The 18,880-nt window shown below is 47.0% G+C and overlaps 3 protein-coding genes across 16 annotated transcripts in view; 2 read left to right on the top strand and 1 right to left on the bottom strand.

Moving 5' to 3' along the window:
• Nucleotides 1-1,435: 1,435 nt before the first annotated feature.
• SMIM48 (small integral membrane protein 48) lies at nucleotides 1,436-5,200 on the top strand. Of its 2 annotated transcripts, none has more exons than XM_017850607.1 (2): nucleotides 1,436-4,609; nucleotides 4,690-5,200. In XM_017850607.1, the coding sequence occupies exon 1, from the start codon at nucleotides 3,687-3,689 to the stop codon at nucleotides 4,044-4,046; it is 360 nt and encodes a 119-aa protein (XP_017706096.1). In that variant the 5' UTR covers nucleotides 1,436-3,686; the 3' UTR covers nucleotides 4,047-4,609; nucleotides 4,690-5,200. The 2 variants fall into 2 exon arrangements, with proteins under 2 accessions (XP_017706096.1, XP_017706095.1); XM_017850606.1 differs by having other exon boundaries at nucleotides 3,644-4,609.
• Nucleotides 5,201-12,248: 7,048 nt separating this feature from the next.
• On the bottom strand, nucleotides 12,249-15,379 carry MIS12 (MIS12 kinetochore complex component). 7 transcript variants are annotated; one of them, XM_017850600.1, is made up of 3 exons: nucleotides 14,693-15,203; nucleotides 13,174-13,561; nucleotides 12,249-12,947 (listed from the first exon to the last, which is right to left on the bottom strand). In XM_017850600.1, exon 3 carries the CDS (start codon nucleotides 12,905-12,907, stop codon nucleotides 12,371-12,373), a length of 537 nt encoding a protein of 178 aa, XP_017706089.1. In that variant the 5' UTR covers nucleotides 12,908-12,947; nucleotides 13,174-13,561; nucleotides 14,693-15,203; the 3' UTR covers nucleotides 12,249-12,370. The 7 variants fall into 7 exon arrangements, with proteins under 7 accessions (XP_017706089.1, XP_017706092.1, XP_017706090.1 ...); XM_017850603.1 differs by having other exon boundaries at nucleotides 13,477-13,561; XM_017850601.1 differs by having other exon boundaries at nucleotides 14,711-15,203.
• Nucleotides 15,380-15,493: 114 nt separating this feature from the next.
• The window catches only part of DERL2 (derlin 2), a 15,847-nt gene continuing 12,460 nt past the window's right edge, over nucleotides 15,494-18,880 (top strand). For 3 of the 7 annotated variants that reach the window (XM_017850592.1, XM_017850596.1, XM_017850594.1), the window contains exons 1-2: nucleotides 15,540-15,691; nucleotides 16,543-16,608. In XM_017850592.1, the coding sequence (XP_017706081.1) occupies nucleotides 15,599-15,691; nucleotides 16,543-16,608 (159 nt within the window). In that variant the 5' untranslated portion in view covers nucleotides 15,540-15,598. Of the gene's footprint in view, nucleotides 15,897-16,542; nucleotides 16,609-18,880 lie in introns of all 7 variants that reach the window. The other 4 variants (XM_017850595.1, XM_017850598.1, XM_017850593.1 and 1 more) reach the window with 3 other exon arrangements.

Below are 18,880 nucleotides of genomic sequence, written 5' to 3'. Positions count from 1 at the left end.
AGCAAGCCTGGGGTGGGTAGCTGAGGGGGTGGGGATTGGGAGGTGTACCTCTTACCCTTGGGTCAGAGAGACATGGGTTAGAACCCCAGCAGTCAGTATTTTATTCTATTTCATTTTATTCTATTCTAGTATAGTCTGTATAGTCTAGTATAGTCTAGTCTAGTATTTTTTTTTTTTGAGACAGAGTCTCAGTCTATCACCCAGGTTGGTGTGCAGTGGTGCGATCTCAGCTCACTGCCACCTGCGCCTCCCAGGTTCAAGCGATTCTCATGCCTCAGCCTCCCGAGTAGCTGGGATTATAGCATGCGCCACCACGCCTGGCTAATTTTTGTATTTTTAGTAGAAGGTGGTTTTGCCATGTTGACCGCACTGGTCTCGAACTCCTGACCTCAGGTGATCCACCCACCTCAACCTCCCAAAGAGTTGGGATTACAAACATGAACCACCACACCCAGCCCCCAGCAGTCAGCATTAGCAGCAGATTTTAGATTCCTTCACTTCTCAGCCTCAGTTTCCTCATTGGAACATTGGAGAAAATACTGGTGCCCAGTTTAGGGGGTCATGAAAATTAAGTGAGACCATCTCCGCAGAAATGTTGAGCACAGTTCCTAGCATACAGTCAGTGCTCAGTGATTGCTGCTGCTGCTGTTATGATCTATGTGTGTCCTAGGATTCCTCACAGAGGGGGGTCACCAACGCGGTCAACTGGCCGTTGTCCAGATCCAGGCTTTGGCCTCAAATCCTTGATTCCTATTGACTCAGACAGTGTATCTTTCTTCCAGAGGTAGAATGAATCCCTAAATGGATGAAGAAAACCTATCAAAGTATAGCCCAGGGCCAAAGATCCTCCTAGAAGAGGCCTCTCTCACCTCTGGGAGGGGTATGTCCTCTGGGCAGGTCCCAGAAACAGGAGCTAAAGGCAACCTTTGTCCATTCGGGGTCTTTTGGCGGATGCTGGCTCCAGGCCCTGGACTCATAAGATTTTTCCTGGAACACTCAGGTGCCGAGCAGAGAGTGAAGTTGTAGCTTGGGACCCTCTGGTAACTGTCCTGGCAGGGATGTCTAGGGGTCCTAAAGTCCCTGGTCTGGGACAAAGTTAGCTCTTGTTGCTGGGCACAGGCATAGCTTGCACCAGGGTGAGGCCATGGAGTAAGTCAAGCTCTCTCAATACCTGACAGATAGAGCCCCCAGGGGTCACCTGGGCTGGGACCAGCACTGTTTTGCAGTATATTCATTTCTGTACAGGTATACCAGCTAAAAAATAACAAGATATCCTAGAGACACCTGGGCCTCTGCTGTCTGAGCTACGGATTTAGCCTCACGTCTTCTCAATATGCAAAAGGCCTTGCAGTTACTAAAGCATTTTTAACACCTGCACTCCTCACTTACACCCAGCTCTGCCCCAGTAAGCCTTTGCATGGTTCTGCCCCAGACCCTCTTGGTTACTGAGACTTCCCCACTACCTACTCCCACTTAAACCTCATAGGTCGGTTTGGGTGACTTTCTCAATGCCACAGCCTTACATAAAGCTCTTCCATCCCACTCTACACACCCTTCCATTCCACCCTGAAAACCCTCCCATTGCACCCTACACACCCTTTCATTCTAGCCTCACACCCTTCCATTTATCCATCACACAATTCCATTTCACCCTTCCTACCCTTCCATTCCATTGTTCACACCATTTCATTACAACCTTCATATTCTTCCACTCCACCTTACACACCTTGTATTCCATCCTTGACACTCTTCCAGTCCACTACGTGTCCTTCTGTTTCTCTCTTCACATCTTCCATTCCACCCTAAGCATCCTCCCATTTCACCCTTCACACCCTTCAATTCCACCCTTCACACCCCTCCATGACATCCTTCAAGCTCTTCCATTCCACCCTAAACATCCTCCCATTCCACTTTTCAAACTCTGGTCCTTCCATGTCCTTCCATTCTGCCTTTTGCAACCTTCCATTCCATTCTTCACATTCTTTCACTCCACCTAAACCATCCTTCCATTCCACCCTCCATACCTTTCCATTTCACCCTTCATATACTTCCATCGAGCTGGGCACAGTGGCTCATGCCAGTAATCCTAGCACTTTGGGAGGCCGAGGCAGGTGGATCACTTGAGGTCAGGAAGTTCGAGACCAGCCTGGCCAATGTGGTGAAACCCTGTCTCTACTACAAACACTAAAAATTAGCCAGGCGTGATGGTGTGCGCATGTAATCCCAGCTACTCAGAGGCTGAGGTAGGAGAATTGCTTGAACCCGGGAGGCGGAGGTTGCAGTGAGCCGAGATCGCTCAACTGTACTCCAGCCTGGACAACAGAGCAAGACTCCATCTCAAAAAAAAAAAAAAAAAAAAAGGAACTGCACATTTTACATTTCCAGGATCACGGATGAGGGTTCCATCTTCTCCTCATCCAGCCAACTGGAAGCCCTTTTAGGTGAGGGGGTTAAGCTGTGAGAACCAGAGTTTGCTGCTGCCGTTATTTACTGCATCATTCATTCAGCAAAAATCTGAGTACCTACCACTACCTAGTAGGCTCTGGCCATGCAAGAAGTCCCTGGCAATTCTGTAAGATAGAGAGGGACAGCACCCTGGTTAGTGTTTCAGCACCCTGACCTTGGTTCACCCCCAGCCTTTCACTTGCAGGAGGCAGGGAGTTAGTTCTCTGATGCAGTTTGGATATGCTGCAACTAACAAAGCTGGCCAGCGGACCCCTCCAATCTACTGGGACTCAAATAAATCCAAGTAATTGTTCTCCCTCCATTCCAGGAGGGAACACCAGCCGGCCTTGGAACCTCAGGTGCAACAGAGACGCCAGGAGATGCTAGTGCGCAGCAGCCTGTGGCAGTACCAGTGAAGCCAGAGAGGGCTTGGTGGATGACAAGGAGACCTGAGTAGACCCCAGGTGGGTCTGAGAAATGGGCTTAGGTGAGGCGGGTCTTTGAAGGATTTGTTCTTAATCATATGTGAGATGCTCAAAAGGCTGGAGTCCTGCTTTTGTGGGTGAAGAGCAAGAAGAGAAAACAGGTTGTACAGATACAAATGTAGATGGAGAGACAAAGAAAAAAGGAAGAAGGCAGAGAAATTCACCAATTCTTTAGCTGTATTATCTCTGGACCTTGGGATTGTGGGAGGCTTTATTTTACACTGATTTTGCCTATACTGTGTTCTCAATTTCTAGTTTTCTACAAAGATGATGTGTTAGCTTTTTCACGTATTAAGATTAAAATTTAAAACAGACCACACAATAAATATTTCTTTTAAAAGGAGAAATATGCCCTGGGGAAGCTCCCCACGCAGCTGAGAACCTGGCTGGTTGCATTTCGGCTTCTTAGGTGCCAAGCCTGCTCGTGCCCTGGGGTCCCAGCCAGCGGCTCGCGCTTCCTCCCCCTTGCGCCGCCAGTCTGGTTGCCATGGAGACAAACCTTGCTGCGCAAAGACTGCCGAGCTGCCCGCCGGGGAGCTGGAACCCGGCGAGCCAGCCTCTGCAACAGGCTGGGGGCGGAAGGAGGAGCCAGGCGAAGCGGCGCCTCCGCTGAGAGGCCCGGCGGACCCTGCAGAGGTCCCCTGCCCCTCTGGCTCCGCCCCCACCCGGGGCTGTAGAAATACAGCCGCAGCCCAGACCACCGCCCTCTGCGCTCCGACCCAGACCCAGCTGACCCACCTACCCGCGATCCTGCCCATGGCTGACGGACTCTTTCAGCGCAGACCCTGGGGTCCCGAGCAGATTCGCCCGGACCCCGAGTCCGAAGGCCTGTTTGACAAGCCTCCCCCGGAAGACCCTCCCGCTGCCCGCGCGCCCAGGTCCGCGTCGGCCGCGGGCAAGAAGGCTGGTCGGCGCGCGGGCGGGAGGGCGCAGGGGGGCCGCGCCGGGCAGCCCCCGAAGGCCGCATCGCGCCCCCAGCCCAAGGAGGAGGCGCCTCCACTGGTCGAGGGCTGCTATCTCGACCCTTTTCCACACCTCTCCATCTTCATCTACGCAGCCATTGCCTTCTCCATCACCTCCTGCATCTTTACCTATATCCATTTACAGCTTGCCTGAGTGGCCAGCGCGGGACGGGGTGGGCGCAGGACCGAGCGGGGAGGGAAAGGGAAAACAGGGCTCGGCATTTTGTGTTTTGGAACACACCCCCTTCATGTAGCTTTCGATGCTTGTTTCTTTCCTTCTTTGTTGTCACTATCTTTGTCTATCAGTAGGAAAGTACAAAGTAGCTGCCGGCAATGAAACAAGGGTGCCGTTTGCACCTGCAAGTTAGGGGTGGGGGCGTTTAGAATTCTGGGGTGTGATTGAACCCCGTTTATAATTAGGAGAATGTCGCTGGACCCCTACCACTCTGTGACGCAGGGGCACGCGCAGGGAGCCCATCATTTTGTGTTTGGGGAGCTCAGAGTGCGCCCAACCTTGGATTCTTTAAGGGATGAGCCAGATCCAGACCCGCGGCCTTCTAGAGAGGATCCCGCGGGGAGGGTCGGCGCCCTGGCCCGGGCTGGGCCGGAGCCCTGTGATGCTGCATCGCCCCCAGGAGGAGCCAGCTGTGCCCCGGAGTTGGCACGGCCGAGAGAGGACAAGACTGCGCAGCAGGCGTAGCTGGAGGGCGGGACTCGGTAAGTGGCGTTCGTCGGGGTTTCGTGCTGCGCCCCCAGGGGCTCTGGCTGACCACGACTGTGCGTTTTTCCTGCCTTAGACTTTGTTGTCGCTGCGTGGAGGAGCCGGAGGAGCTGTCTTACCAAAAGACCACGCTCTGGAAGTGTCCGGGACTCGCGGGACCTGTGGCTGCAAACCCCACTGGGACGTAGGCCCAGAGCTGGTGCACTCCTCAGGATGAGACTCTGGAACCCTAGCCGGGGTCCACGGGAGGGCTGTCCTTGGGGACTCTAGGATGGCTTCGTCCTGGCCCGGAGCCTTTCTGGAGCTGTGGCACCCAAGACAAAAGGGGCTGAGGGATTTGTCATTGACAAGAGTTAGTGCGGGAAAACCACGTGACCCCTAGGGGTTTGTCATCTTAGACTCAAAAGGCTTAATACCAGAAACCACCTTGGCAAGATATTTACCCACCGGCCGTCTCTGTTTACTCATGAATGTTAAATGTCAAAACGCAACGCTCTAACCCTGCATAGTCTTTACTTGCAAATGTCTGGAATCTGTAATTGTGATACCTCTGATGGAATAAATTATCTCTTTTTCAGTCTCCTCTATATTCAGTTCTCCATTAATTTCCAACTCTGCAGTGGACCCTGCCCAACTTCCTAGTCTGCTCCACAGCATTCCCTACTGTCCCTCCAAAACAGACTTAACCCCATGACCCAGTATTCCAAAATATAGCCTCTCCCTCCACTGAATAGCTGCAAGGCCCTTCGATGGCATCTTTCTCCACATCCGGTCCTCACAACACGCTGGTATCCGAGTCTACCATCCTTTTATGACAGATCAGCCACTATCCCATTGTGGCATTACCTACTGCCCCTCAGTATTTAGTCTCCACTTGCTTCCTTTACGAAGACCAAGTACAGTCCCCCAGCTAAGCTCTGGAATTTGCCCTGTGGGTCTTTACAAACTCCCTGTTTTCCAACATGAGGGCCTTGCCATTTCTCAGTTCTGACTTCCCATAATCCCATATCACTCTGTGCCTTGATGTCTTGTCCCCGGACACTTATTTCAGCGCCACAAGTATGACATCCACTGTTCCCCAATGTCAGCCTGTGCTTTACAATCACAGTTTACTACAACAATTTCCCCACAGCAATCGGTGGCACTATTTCCCAAAATTACGTCTCCAGGCCGGGCGCCGTGGATCACAAGGTCAAGAGATTGAAACCATCCTAGCTAACATGGTGAAACCCCGTCTCTACTAAAAATACAAAAAAAAAAAAAAAAAATTAGCTGGGCGTGGTGACGGGCGCCTGTAGTCCCAACTACTTGGGAGGCTGAGGCAGAAGAATGGTGTGAACCCGGGAGGCGGAGCTTGCAGTGAGCAGAGATTGCACCACAGTACTCCAGCCTGGGTGACTGAGCAAGACTCCGTCTCAAAAAAAAAAAAAAAAATATGTCTCCAAAGGACCACAATATTTATCCCTCACTGGTTTCCAGCTTTCAATCTTGAATATTCGATCTTCTGGTATCTCTTAGTATTAAGTACTCACGGACTCCCAACATATAGCCTAGCACTCTCCAAACATTTGATCTCAATGTCTCCCTTTCACACATCCCCTGTTATCTCTCATACAGTCCCTCAGCGACTACTCAGGATATGATCCCCCAGCTTCCTTTCCTCAGCCAATCTCCTAACAGTAGACTCGTCCCTCTCTTCCCAAAACCAAAGTTCCCTGTTCCTCAACATTCGATCACTGTTCCACAATATCATGGCCCTTTTTGTGCCAACAAATCTGGGCCTCCATTTTTTTTTTCGAGATGGAGTCTCTCTCTGTGGTGCAGTGGCCAGCTCACTGCAATCTCCACCTCCCAGGTTCAAGTGATTCTCGTGCTTCAGCCTCCCAACTAGCTGGGACTACAGGTGAGTGCCACCATGCCCAGCTAATTTTTTTTTTTTTTTTTTTTTTTTTTTTTTTTTTTTTTTTTTTTTTTTTTGAGACTGAGACTCACTCTGTGCCCCAGGCTGGAATGCAGTGGCCTGATCTTGGCTCACTGCAACCTCTGCCTACTGGGTTCAAACAATTCTCCTGCCTCAGCCTCCCGAGTAGCTGGCATTACAGGTATATGCCGCCACGCCCGGCTAACTTTTTTTGTATTTTTAGTAGAGACAGGATTTCACCATGTTGGCCAGGCTGGTCTTGAACTCCTGACCTCAAGTGATCCACCCACCTCAGCCTCCTAAAGTGCTGGGATTACAGGTGTGAGTCACTGTGCCCAGTCTGGGCCTCCATTTTCTACCCCAAATTCCAACACCTGGTTCCTATGACTATACTGTTATTAGATCCTATTGCCTCTACAATCTTAATATTGGCTTCAATATTCTGCTAAATATCCAGCGCCATTTGATCCCCTTACTTCAGTATTCATTGCATTGTTCCCCACATACTTGATTATTGTCTCAATATTGTACTCCAATCTTCCTTGACATTCACCCCATCCCCGCTGTCTCCAATATTAAACTCACTCCAGCCCCCAAATTCATTTTCTTTCCATACCCCCATATTCTCTCCTATCAGCCCATCTCTCTTCCCCATGTTTCTCCCGATTTCACTCTCCTTCAAATTCCTGGTTCCATAGAGTTCCAGTGCCTGGCCTGTATTTTCTAATCAATATTAAATTTCCATTACTCTCACATCATCTATATAATGAGATACTACTTAACACTCACTAAGTATTAAGTGCACACTTAATTTGTACACTTCAATGTGTACACACAATAAGTGTGTACTTTTAGTGTCATCATGCATCTAAGCTGGCCAATTTTCCTCTTATATAGTTTGAGTTATAGTTTAGGTATCCCAGGAATATGTGATCACGTGTCTCTCTACTGCCCACCTAATTTCACTGTTACTGCTTACCTGTATTGAGCTTGCAACTGCACTCCAATTTCTGGGCGTCCAGTAAGAATTTCCTTTGTCCAAAATATCAAGTCTTTCCCTGTCTGCTTAGTATACACAGACAGCCTTTTAGACCATAAAAACAAATGGGCCCCCAAGCCAGGTGCAGTGGTGCACACCTGTAGTCCCAGTTACTTGAGAGGCGGATGCAGGAGGATCCCTTGAGGCCAGACATTTGAAACCAGCTAGGCAACATGGCAGAGACCCCATCTCCAAATAAAACAAAACGAAAAACCAAACAAGGACCCATTTTTGGTGTCCTTGTGCCTTGCTGCTCAAGAATCAAATGCTAGAGTGTTATTAGCCTGGCTGGGGTCACATGCCCATCTTTGGCTAAAAGGCAGAAGAGTCATCTTAATAGGCAATCCCATGAAAATAGCATGCAATAGGAAAGGAATAGTTCCCAGAGGAAAACCGAAGGGTCATGCATGCTAGGCAGGTAAAAGTATCAGATATCCAGTAAACTGACTTTCGGTAAGTCACAAAGGATGAAGGCAACGCCAACTGTTTTGGGTAATTTGGGTTGTCAGTCGTAGGTAAATATATGGAGACGGTGAAGTAAGCAGTGGTTTCTGAATATCATGGAACAGTAGTAAGTTTAAGTTGTTGAGAAACAGTTAAAATTTAGGCTATTTGAAACAGTAGAAACGGATACTGGGAAAATGGATTAATTTGTTTTGTTTTGTTGTTGTTGTTTTTTCTTTTGAGACAGAGTCTTGCTCTGTTGCCCAGGCTGGAGTGCAATGGTGCAATCTTGGCTCACCACAACCTCCGCCTCCGCCTCCCAGGTTCAAGCGATTCTCCTGCCTCAGCCTCCGGAGTAGCTGGGATTACAGGCATGCGCCACCATGCCTGGCTAATTTTGTATTTTTTTTAGTAGAGATGGGGTTTCTCCATGTTGCTCAGGCTGGTCTCAAACTCCCAACCTCAGGTGATCCGCCTTCTTCAGCCTCCTAAAGTGCTGGGATTACAGGCATGAGCCACTGTGGCCGGCCAAATTAATTTTTTAACTATGTCATTGCTTGTTAGGGTCCAAGCACTGGAGATAATTATCAGGAAAACAGAGACAACCCTTGCCTTCATGGAGCTCACTTTGTTAATGATGGAACTTACCAGGTGGCAGGCTTAGTATTTTATATAGCATGAGATCATTGAATGCTCACAACCCTATGAGGTAGGTTCTATTATTCTTCCCATTTGGCAGATGAGGAAACAGGCATAGGTGAAATGATTTGCCCAAGGTCACAGCAATGGAGCAAGATTTTGAACCCAGGCATTGTTTCTAGAGTGTGTATTCTTATTTTTACCAGCTATATTAAGACATAATTCATATAACTCACAACAAATTCATTTAAAGTGTGCAATTCAATGAACCGGGAATGAAGACATAAGGCAAATGGCAGTGAGAATAGCCTTTTATTAGGGCTTGCGGGCTAGGTTCCTCGGTCCAAAGGCGTGGGCCAAGGAAGTCGCGCTGAGGGAGGAGGGTAGGGGCTTTTTATAGCCTGAGAGGTAGGGAAGCTGGTTGTGCAAACAGGGCCTGGGGAGTCTTGAAACTACTAGGGCAGGAGTTGAGTAAGGGTCATGAGGAAGGGGTCTTTGGAAACTGTCAACCGAAACTGCTGTTTACGAACTTGTGGAATGCAGGTGAGCTGCAGGTCATGGGAGAGTGTGGTTGCCCAGCCAGAACTCTGACGCATGTAAGTCTGCGGGTGTGTACAAGGGTGAAGGGAGTCTTTAACAAAAGACCTGCTACACCGGGTAGCGCCGCCATGTTGGGTCTAGATTCCTGCCTAACACCAAGTAGCTGGGATTACAGGAGCACGCCACCACACCTGGCTAATTTTTGTATTTTAGTAGGGATAGGGTTTCACCATGTTGCCCAGACTAGTCTTGAATTCCTGAGCTCAGGCAATCTGCCTGCCTCGGCCTCCCAAAGTGCTGGTATTATAGGCATGAGCCACTGCACCATGCTTTTTTTTGTTTTGTTTTGTTTTGTTTTGTTTTTGCATTCACATCCATTATGCAGTGGTGAATAGGCATGACAGTAGAGAATAAACAAAACCAGGGACGGTTTGGTATTACAGAACAACGGGATCTAGTATTGGGGTGGAGGGAAGAGTGAGAAATTGGGTGATTGATGCTGGATGGGAGATGGGACAATTTTTATCCTTTATTCTATTGTGGTTCTATTTATTCTGTTCTATTGATGCATTTTTACATGTTAAAACAACACTGCAATCCAGGGAAGCAGAGAATGGGTAACCAGCTGTATATAGTTCTGATTCATTTGTAAATTTCTGAAGGGAGAATTTACTTATTGGAGGACGATAGGGACAACTATATTATTTCTGCAGAGACACCACCATGACAAACAGCAACAGTAATGTCCAGCAGTTATTAAGCATGTACTCAACACGAAATGGATCCCTGAGTTCAAACACTGGATTTCACCCTTCTATCCAGGTCATGACCATACTTCACTGTATTAAGATGAACCATATTACTGCATGTAATAATGACAAGGCCTCAGCAGTTGTTTCCTTAATAGACAGCTTATATCCTCATGACCATCTCAATATTCTGATTTCACTAACATGGCTACTAATAGGTATATTGTTTCCTGTGACTGCTGTAACAAACTGATGACTTAAAACAACAGAAATACATTCTCTCACAGGTCCGGAAGCCAGAAATGCAATCCACCTGTTGGCTCTAAGGGAGAATCTCTTCTTTGCCTCTTCCAGCTTGTGGGGGCTGCATTACTCCAAACTTTTTTTTTTTTTGAGATGGAGTCTTGTTCTGTCACCAGGCTGGAGTGCAGTGGTGATATCTCCGCTCACTGCAACCTCCGCCTCCCGGGTTCAAGTGATTCTCCTGCCTCAGGCTCCCAAGTAGCTGGGATTACACGCATGCACTACCACACCTGGCTAATTTTTTGTATTTTTGGTAGAGACAGGGTTTCACCATGCTGGCCAGGCTGGTCTTGAACTCCTGACCTCAAGTGATCTGCCCCGCTAGGCCTCCCAAAGTGCTGGGATTACAGGTGTGAGCCACTGCGCCTGGCCCCAAACCTGCCTTTGAGGTGGTAATACCTCCTCCTTTTGTTTGAAATCTCCCTCTGCCTTTCTCTTATAAGGACACTTTTCACTGGATTTAGGGTCCATCCAAATAATGCAGGATGATCTCCTTATCTCCATATCCTTAATTATACCTGCAAAGACCCCTTTTCTGAATAAGGCAATATTCACAGGTTCCAGGAATTAGGGCATGGACCTATCTTTTCAGGGATCACTGTTCAACCCACTACAGATTTTGAATAAGCTACAAATGTGAAAAGGACAGTGTTTTCAAATGAGTAAAAAGTCATACTGGAAAGAAATATACTATGGCATTATAGATAGCAAAAAATAAAAACCAAACAGTTTAAAACACATATATTTAATGTACAGAATTGGAAAAAGGACTTCTTGATAATAAACATATTTCATGTAAACACAAGCTTTCAGTATCTATGAATATTTCATTGCAAATACACCCTAAGTTACTTCTTCTCTACATAAAGGAGAAACTCCAAGTTCTGCTCTTTAGGAAGACATGGAGGGCAAGCAACACCTTAGGAGTGGCCATTGCTATTTCTCCCCTTTCCTTGGGTGACCTAACAATTTACAGGGACTAATGACATAAAGAAACATTAGATTCCATTGAGTTTAAACACAAATTTCCCACTGAGAGAATTACATATTTGATGCTTGTAAGTATGAATAAATAATTAAATATTAGGTATAAAGCAGATTCCGAAACCAACTGAAGTATGAAAATAAATGGCATAGATACCTAACAGTCAGTAAAATTAAATATTTCACTACTGAGTAATGCTACATGCTTCCTTCCTATTCCAGTGGGTTCTTTTTTTGTCTAAGTCTTCTCCGGCAGTGTACTCTAAGGACAGTAAATTGTTAAACATCACCAGGTTTTTGTTCAGATTTATTTGGGAATAAACCAACTTCTTTTTATTAAATACCAAGGTTGTCTTTTTTGCTACACGTTCTTGCCACCACATATTGACTCCCTGATGTAAGAAAATTTACAGGGTTGAGAGCAAGTACTCTATGTTGGCTGTCCCGCGTGTAAGACTGGTTTAATAAAGAAGCCACTCAGCCTGGGCAATATAGTGAGGCTCGTTTCTGCAAAAAACTTAGCAAGCATGGTGACCACCACACTGATGGTCCTAGCTACTTGGGAGGCTGAGGCAGGAGGAATCCTTGAGCCCGGGAACACAGAGGCTGCAGTTGAGCCAAGACTTGTGCCACTGAACTCTACTCTAACCTGGGTAACGGAGGGGACCTGCCTCAAAAATAATATACTAAAGGAGCCACCCATTTAATCCTTTTCTCATCTGATCTCATCCAAAGAGTAAGTCAAAATCATCAAGGTCACAAAGGACTTAATGACCAAGGTGGTAACTCTGCAAATATCTTTTAACTGGCAGGCTTCTTCGTTTGATTCCTTCCCACTCATTAGAAGACTCTAAGGAAACAGAGCTGCCAGCCTAGTTCAAAGTAGCACACACATAACCTCAGGAAAGTGGACCAAAAAAGAAGAAGACCACAGAACACAAGGAAGAGTAGACAAAAGCAAATCTAATAAAAAGGTGATGGTTGGTTTGAATAGTCACTGGTATAAATTTCTTATGATTCTACTTTTTGACAGGTCTCCTTTTGACTACTGAGCAATTAAGATTATTTTCAGTCGTTTCGATTCCTTTTCCACCACTGTCTCTAATGTTCTGAGTTTCTGAGTTCTGAACCACGGACACTAAACTCTCCCTAAATCACTAGTCCCATGATCCCTGCCAACATTATTTTGAAGCTCATCAAAGAAAGTCAACGTCTGTTTGAGTTTGGCCTGAACAATTTTTTGCTCTTCTAATTCTGCAAGAAGGGCCTGCTTAGTACATAATTCAGTCTTATATTTCTCCTGTAACTGTTCAATTTCTTTCTGGAGATGCTGAAAATCTTCCTCACTATAAGGTGTCTCCTTACATTTATCTTCAGGAAGCAAGATGTTTGAGGGAATCCGTAAAATCAGCTGCAAAAACAGTTGCTCCATTTTGCTAAAAAGGTTATCAAAATGTCCTTTCATGAAGCAAAGAAACTTCTCTGTGCATTTGCGAATCTGCACTGGGCTAATGTCACAGTCTGGGATGCCATCCAGCTTCTTCAGAATAACCTGTTCAACGGCCTGCATCACTTCAAATAGGTAGTCTTGAAATGCAATATAGATCCGAAGCATGCACGTTTGTGGCGTGAAGCCAAAGAACTGGGCCTCATAGGTCATTGGATCCACAGACATCTTGACTTATTTTGCTATGTTATTTTCAGGTGTGAAAAACCTGCAAATGTAAAAAGGAAATAATTCATTGGGGAAAAAAAATCTTCTGCATGATAACAAATCACATTACAGATAGCAAACAAAGCAGCAAATAAATAAAAAAATAAGGAGTTTGTGTTCCTTTATACCTGGTATCACTTCCACAACAGGATATAAACTCTTGCCTCTCTGAGGCTCCATCAGCCTATACCCTCCCTTTTCCCCTCCTCATTGTTCACTTCCTTTACCTGTGACTTTGGCACAGATCAGTCTTCAGAATTACCATCCTAGACAACTTTGAAGTCTAGACAGATGACTTAACCAATGCCCTAGAGACTCAGTTTCTTGAGCTTCAATGACCTACAGCTCCACCTTTTAGCCACCTGGCTCTTGATATTTGTAACCACTCTTCCAAATTGCTTCTACTTTTTGACTACTGCTTCCTATACAATTCTTCCAATTCTTATATACTTATATTATACCCTAATCTTCAAGATTTACAGCCCCTCCACCCTCTTTCTGTTCTCAGCCTCTCCCACTTCTCTTCTTTCCTTATTCATTTTGGGCCTCATGATCTATCATTTTGATCACTCCATTGCTGATGTCCTCAATTTGCTTGATCTCCAGCCAAGCCATCTGAAAAAAACCCCAATTAGAAGATGTGTAAGTCCCTTGTCAGCTTTATAACCCTGACATGTTTTTTCAAGGGTCTGCAAGTAATTCCTCTCAAATATAAACATCTAGGAAAATAAACCCCTATCTCCTTGCCATTGTGGGAATTCAACTTAGGCATCTTTTTCTGAGATGAAATGATATGCTTGTCATAGAAATAAGAGTTTTATTATTCAGATAAAGGCAATTAGCTAAAACTGCTACTTCAATTATCAGGTGAATTTAGGATGCACTTTATGAAATAATTTGCAATAAGCAGTACAGTCAAATCTTCTTATGGGAAGATGCAGCTAATCTTAAGAATTTATGTTTGTAGGCCGAGCACGATAGCTTATGCCTGTGTAATCTCACCACTTTAGGAGGCCAAGATGGAAGGATCACCTGAGGTCAGGAGTTCGAGACCAGCCTGGCCAACATGGTAAAACCCTATCTCTACTAAAAATACAAAAATTAGCCAGGCGTGGTGGTGGGCACTTGTGATCCCAGCTACTCGGGAGGCTGAGGCAGGAGAATCACTGGAACCTGAGGCGGAGGTTGCAGTCAGTCAAGATCGTGCCCCTGCACCCCAGCCTGGGCAACAGAGACTCCGTCTCAAAAAAATAAAATAAAATAAAAATTTACGTTTGTAATAGCTAAATATAGAGTGGTTATAACTGTTTGGCCGCATATGTAAGGTAGGACTGCTTTCTGTTTTTCTTTTTTTTGTGTGAGACATGTTCTGGCTCTGTCACCCAGGCCGGAGTGCAGCGGCACGATCACGGATCACTGCAGCCTCAACCTCCCAGGTCCAAGCAATCCTCCCACCTCAGCCTCCCAAGTAGCCAGGACTACAGGTGCAGGCCACCATGCCTGGCTAATTTTCTTGCTGTTATTTTTGTTATTTTTGTTTTTTTTTTTTTACAAAGTCTCACTCTCTCGCCCAGGTTGGAGTGCAGTGGTATGATCTCGGCTCACTACAACCTCGGCCTCCTAAGTTCAAGTAATCCTCTTAGCTCAGCCTCCCAAGTAGCTGGGATTACAGATGTGCGCCATCTCTAACAACAACAACAAATACACTTCCTTGATTAACTCCTTCCTTTGAGTTCCCATCAGGACCTCTCTTCGGGCACTGACTGATAAACTTCTACCGCCTCATCTTCTCTGCTAGACTTAGAGTTCCTGAAGGCAGAATAAATGCGGCTTGATCAGTATTTGCCGATTCAACGCAGAGGTGCCCAGGCCATCTCAGTGAGTTGAGCTAAGACCCGACGATCGCGCTGGACAGGACACAGAAGCCAGAGAGCCGGAACTTCCGGCCGGCTCCCGGCTTCCGTCGGGCCCCGAGCCCGCGCTGCATGCTGGGACCTTCAGGTCGGAGCCCGCTGTAAGGCCGACCCACAGGCCGCCGCGCTCCCTCGCGATGCCGCCTATGCCAGTCTCGCCCGTACCCGCTTCTCCTCAGAGAAAATGCTGCCCCGCAGTACTTACCGGAGCGACCATGAGGGTCACGAATTCGAGCACACACAGGCTTCCCGCCACCTCCTTTAAACCGCCGCTGGCTTGCCAGGGACAGACGGCGCGGTTGGCTCCCCAAAATTCCGACTGATACGCGCCTTGGCGAGCGAAAGTAAACGCGGGATACTCTCGCGTTCCTGATTGGCTGGTTGGGGACACCTCAATTATGACAGAAAGGGGCCGGGCGGGAAAGTTAGCTGTGGCCGGCGGGGATTGGCAGAAGGAACCTTACTCGCTTTTCCCGGACGTTGGCTTGGTGGAGAAGCCAGGATGGGGAGATGGGGCGCTGGGGGGGGGGGGGGCGGGGCGACCAACTCGTGAGTGATTGGCGGATGTGCCTTCCTTAAGTCTCCACGGATTGGCGGCTGGCCGATTGCTTGGCGTTGATTGGGCAGCGGCGCGAATGCCAAAGCGGGCGCGAGGGAGGCCTTTGGGCCCGCCCAGCCGCCGGGGCCTGCTGGCGGAAGGGGAAGTGGGGGGGGCGGGTGGCAGGCGACGGTGGGGAAGATGGCGTACCAGAGCCTGCGGCTGGAGTACCTGCAGATCCCACCGGTCAGCCGCGCCTACACCACGGCCTGCGTCCTCACCACCGCCGCCGTGGTGAGCAGCTGCAGTGCCACCTTCTCATTATCTGGGCTGGATATGACTGGGTCTTCAGGAAACTGGGGTTTGGGCTTCGGGGAGGCCCAGAGGGGCTGGTCCCGGGGATGGGTGGAGACGTACAGGGATTATGTGGGGTCCGAGTTGGCGCCGAGAATGCTTATCCAGTGACCTGAGAAGGGAGTGCTGCTTCGTGGGGGGTCAGGTCAGTTTCTAAGAGATGAGAGCCGGACCTATACCGGGTTAGGGTTGCGGGAGCCTCCCACCCGAGAAATGTGTCCGAGAGCTCTGCCAATGGCTAGGTAGTACCGTGGTGACTAGTGAGAGGAAGGTCCGTTTTATGAAGAAACAGGAATGAGGAAAGCAAGGTGGAAACTGTCCAGAGGGGAATGGCTTATAATAAAGGGGGTCTCTGGGTAACAAGGGGCTAGCTGGAGGTACCCAGCCCTAACGGTGGCAGGGTCTCGAGTCTCCGTTATTTCAAGTGAGTTTTGTTGTTTCACACAGCTGTTTCAGGTGGTGCCCATGTGGTGGGTAGATTCATAGCAGCTGTTTTTATTTGTCTTGTGTCTAAAATATCACCACCTGTCTGCCTCATTTCTTCATGTCAGCCTCAACTATTGCAACATAAAACAAACTTTTTTGTGTTAGGTATTGAGGATACAAAGAATTCTACCAATTCTAGAGAATTCTTTACCAACCTCTTCCTCTGGCCTAAGAAGAAAGGCTTAAAGGAAGTCAGTCTAACTGACCGAGAGTTGGAAATTGCTAGACCTACTAATCCTTTGTTGTAAATGATGAAATTTTGTTTCTTGGTTGATTTGCTTTAAGAAGCTCTTTTTCTATTTCAGCAGTTGGAATTGATCACACCTTTTCAGTTGTACTTCAATCCTGAATTAATCTTTAAACACTTTCAAGTAAGTGGTTCATCACAATAGTGATTAATGCTTCAGTTTCTTCTTTTTCTTACTGTTTAGTAGCAAATCCCGTTGTACACTATCCTAAAAAAGAACCCAGTGGGGGACCTTTGATTATAAGTTGTCTTGTCAGGATGTAAAGCAGTGATTCTGCAGCCTGGTTGGACTTGAGAATCCCTTAGGGAACTCTTAAGAGATTCCCAAGCTCCTCAACAAGTACCAAATCAGAATTTGCAAGGGTAGGAATCAAAATCTGTGTTTTATTTTTAAAGCTCCCTGCATCATTTTGATGTGTCCAGTTCCTGTATTCAGAAATCACTGGTTTAGACTTAATGTTGTAGTATGAGAGGAGAGTGACCAGCTAGCTGCTTAGGGGTTGTCTTGCAGGGATGGTCTTATTTTGTCCATTCACCACCTAGGCACGCCCACCACCTTGGTGTTATCATGATGGTCCAGAAACTCAATTCTGTTAGTGCTTTTAAATTGTGATCTGTCTTCCAGCGATCAGATCATACTAACAAAATTCCAAACATCTAAAGCTACATGGTGGTTTATTAGATTACAGTGGGAGATGGTCCTTTCCGGTGATTAAAATGTCAAAAGAGGCTGGACGCAGTGGCTCACGCCTGTAATCCCAGCACTTTGGAAGGCTGAGGCAGGCAGATCACCTGAGGTCAGGAGTTCGAGACCAGCCTGGCCAACATGGTAAAGCCCTGTCTCTACTAAAAATACAAAAATTAGCCAGGCGTGATGACACATGCCTGTAATCCTAGCTACTGGGGAGGCTGAGGCAGGAGAATCACTTGAACCCGGGAGGCGGAGGTTGCAATGAGCCGAGATTATGCCAGCCTCTGAGACAAAAGCGAAACTCTGTCTCAAAATGCTGAGAGAGACAAGGATTTGTCTGTTCCAAGACGGTCTTACAGACCATAGTTGGAGTAAGGGAGAGACCCAGAAGCCAATAATTGTGCCAATAAATGTGTTGACATGCTGTTCCCTCTGTCTCAAATGTGTTTCATTCACTTTATACCCACTGAACTCTAGCTTGCCTTTCAAAACGCAGCTTTTGTGTAACCTTTATGTACTCATCCTCCTTTGTTTTAGAGCATCTCTCACCTTTACTTTGCAGTTATGTGTATGCTTGTCTCACTAGGATGAGGACTCTAAAATCTGGATAATTAATATGTAGAACTGAATTGTTTCAACTTTAATAGTTACCAATTCTCAAGAATTTAGTGATTTGTAAAGTAGTCCTGTCATCTCTTGTCACTGTGTTCCCACAATACTCACGTGGAGCTGTAGTTCCATCCAAGTAAGTCTTGCTTCCTACTTGGCTTGCTTGGTTTTACTCTGCCTGGGGTTAAACTCTTGATGACATTTGGAGTGAGGAGTTTGAGATTTGCCGTCAGCGTCTCCATCTACTCCTGCGGGTCCTTGGTCAGGACATTTAAAAGTTCAACTTTCAGCTGAATAACTAGTGTTCAGCTAGTAGTTCAACTTTTAGCTGAATAACTAGTAGCAGCTAGTTATTCAACTTTTAGTCTTTTAGTTTCCTATCTGTGAATTAGCTTGCTTGTCTCACAGGATCACAACAGATAGTAGACATTTTAAAATGTTAAGCACTCTACCATTGTGAGTGGTTACTGTGGGTGTGGAGAGGTTGGGTAGGGAAGGATGTATCAGGGTTTCCAACAAGAAAATGAGTGTTTGGCAGGGTGCGTTGGCTCACGCCTGTCATCCCAGCACTTTGGGAGGCTGAGGTGGGTGGATCATTTGAGGTCAGGAGTTTGAGACCAGCCTGGCCAACATGATGAAACCCTGTCTCTACTAAAAATAAAAATATTAGCCTGGCGTGGTGGTGCACACCTGTAATCTCAGCTACTTGGGAGGCTAAGGCAGGAGAATTGCTTGAACCTGGGAGGCAGTGAGCTGCAATTGTGCCACTGAACTCCAGCCTGGGCAACAACGAGACTCTGTCTCAAGAAAAGAAAAAGAAAATGAGTGTTCTTGTATCTCCCAAGTAGACTGTAATTATGAGAGCATTAGTTCTTACAGTTGGCCATTTGTTCAGGTTAGAACTTGGGTATTTCCCTTAGAATTTTCCTTTCTGGCCAGGCGCAGTGGCTCAGGCCTCTAATCCTAGCACTTTGAGAGGCTGAGGTGGATGATCCCTTGAGGCCAGGAGTTTGAGTCAGCCTGGGCAACATAGTGAGAACCTGTCTCTCTAAAAAAAAACAAAAACAAAAAAATTAAGCTGGGTGGGTGTGGTGGC

Source organism: Rhinopithecus bieti, unplaced genomic scaffold (genome assembly GCF_001698545.2).
Source record: "Rhinopithecus bieti isolate Rb0 unplaced genomic scaffold, ASM169854v2 scaffold_32008, whole genome shotgun sequence".
Lineage (NCBI taxonomy): Eukaryota > Metazoa > Chordata > Mammalia > Primates > Cercopithecidae > Rhinopithecus > Rhinopithecus bieti.
This window is presented reverse-complemented; position numbering and strand designations above follow the sequence as displayed.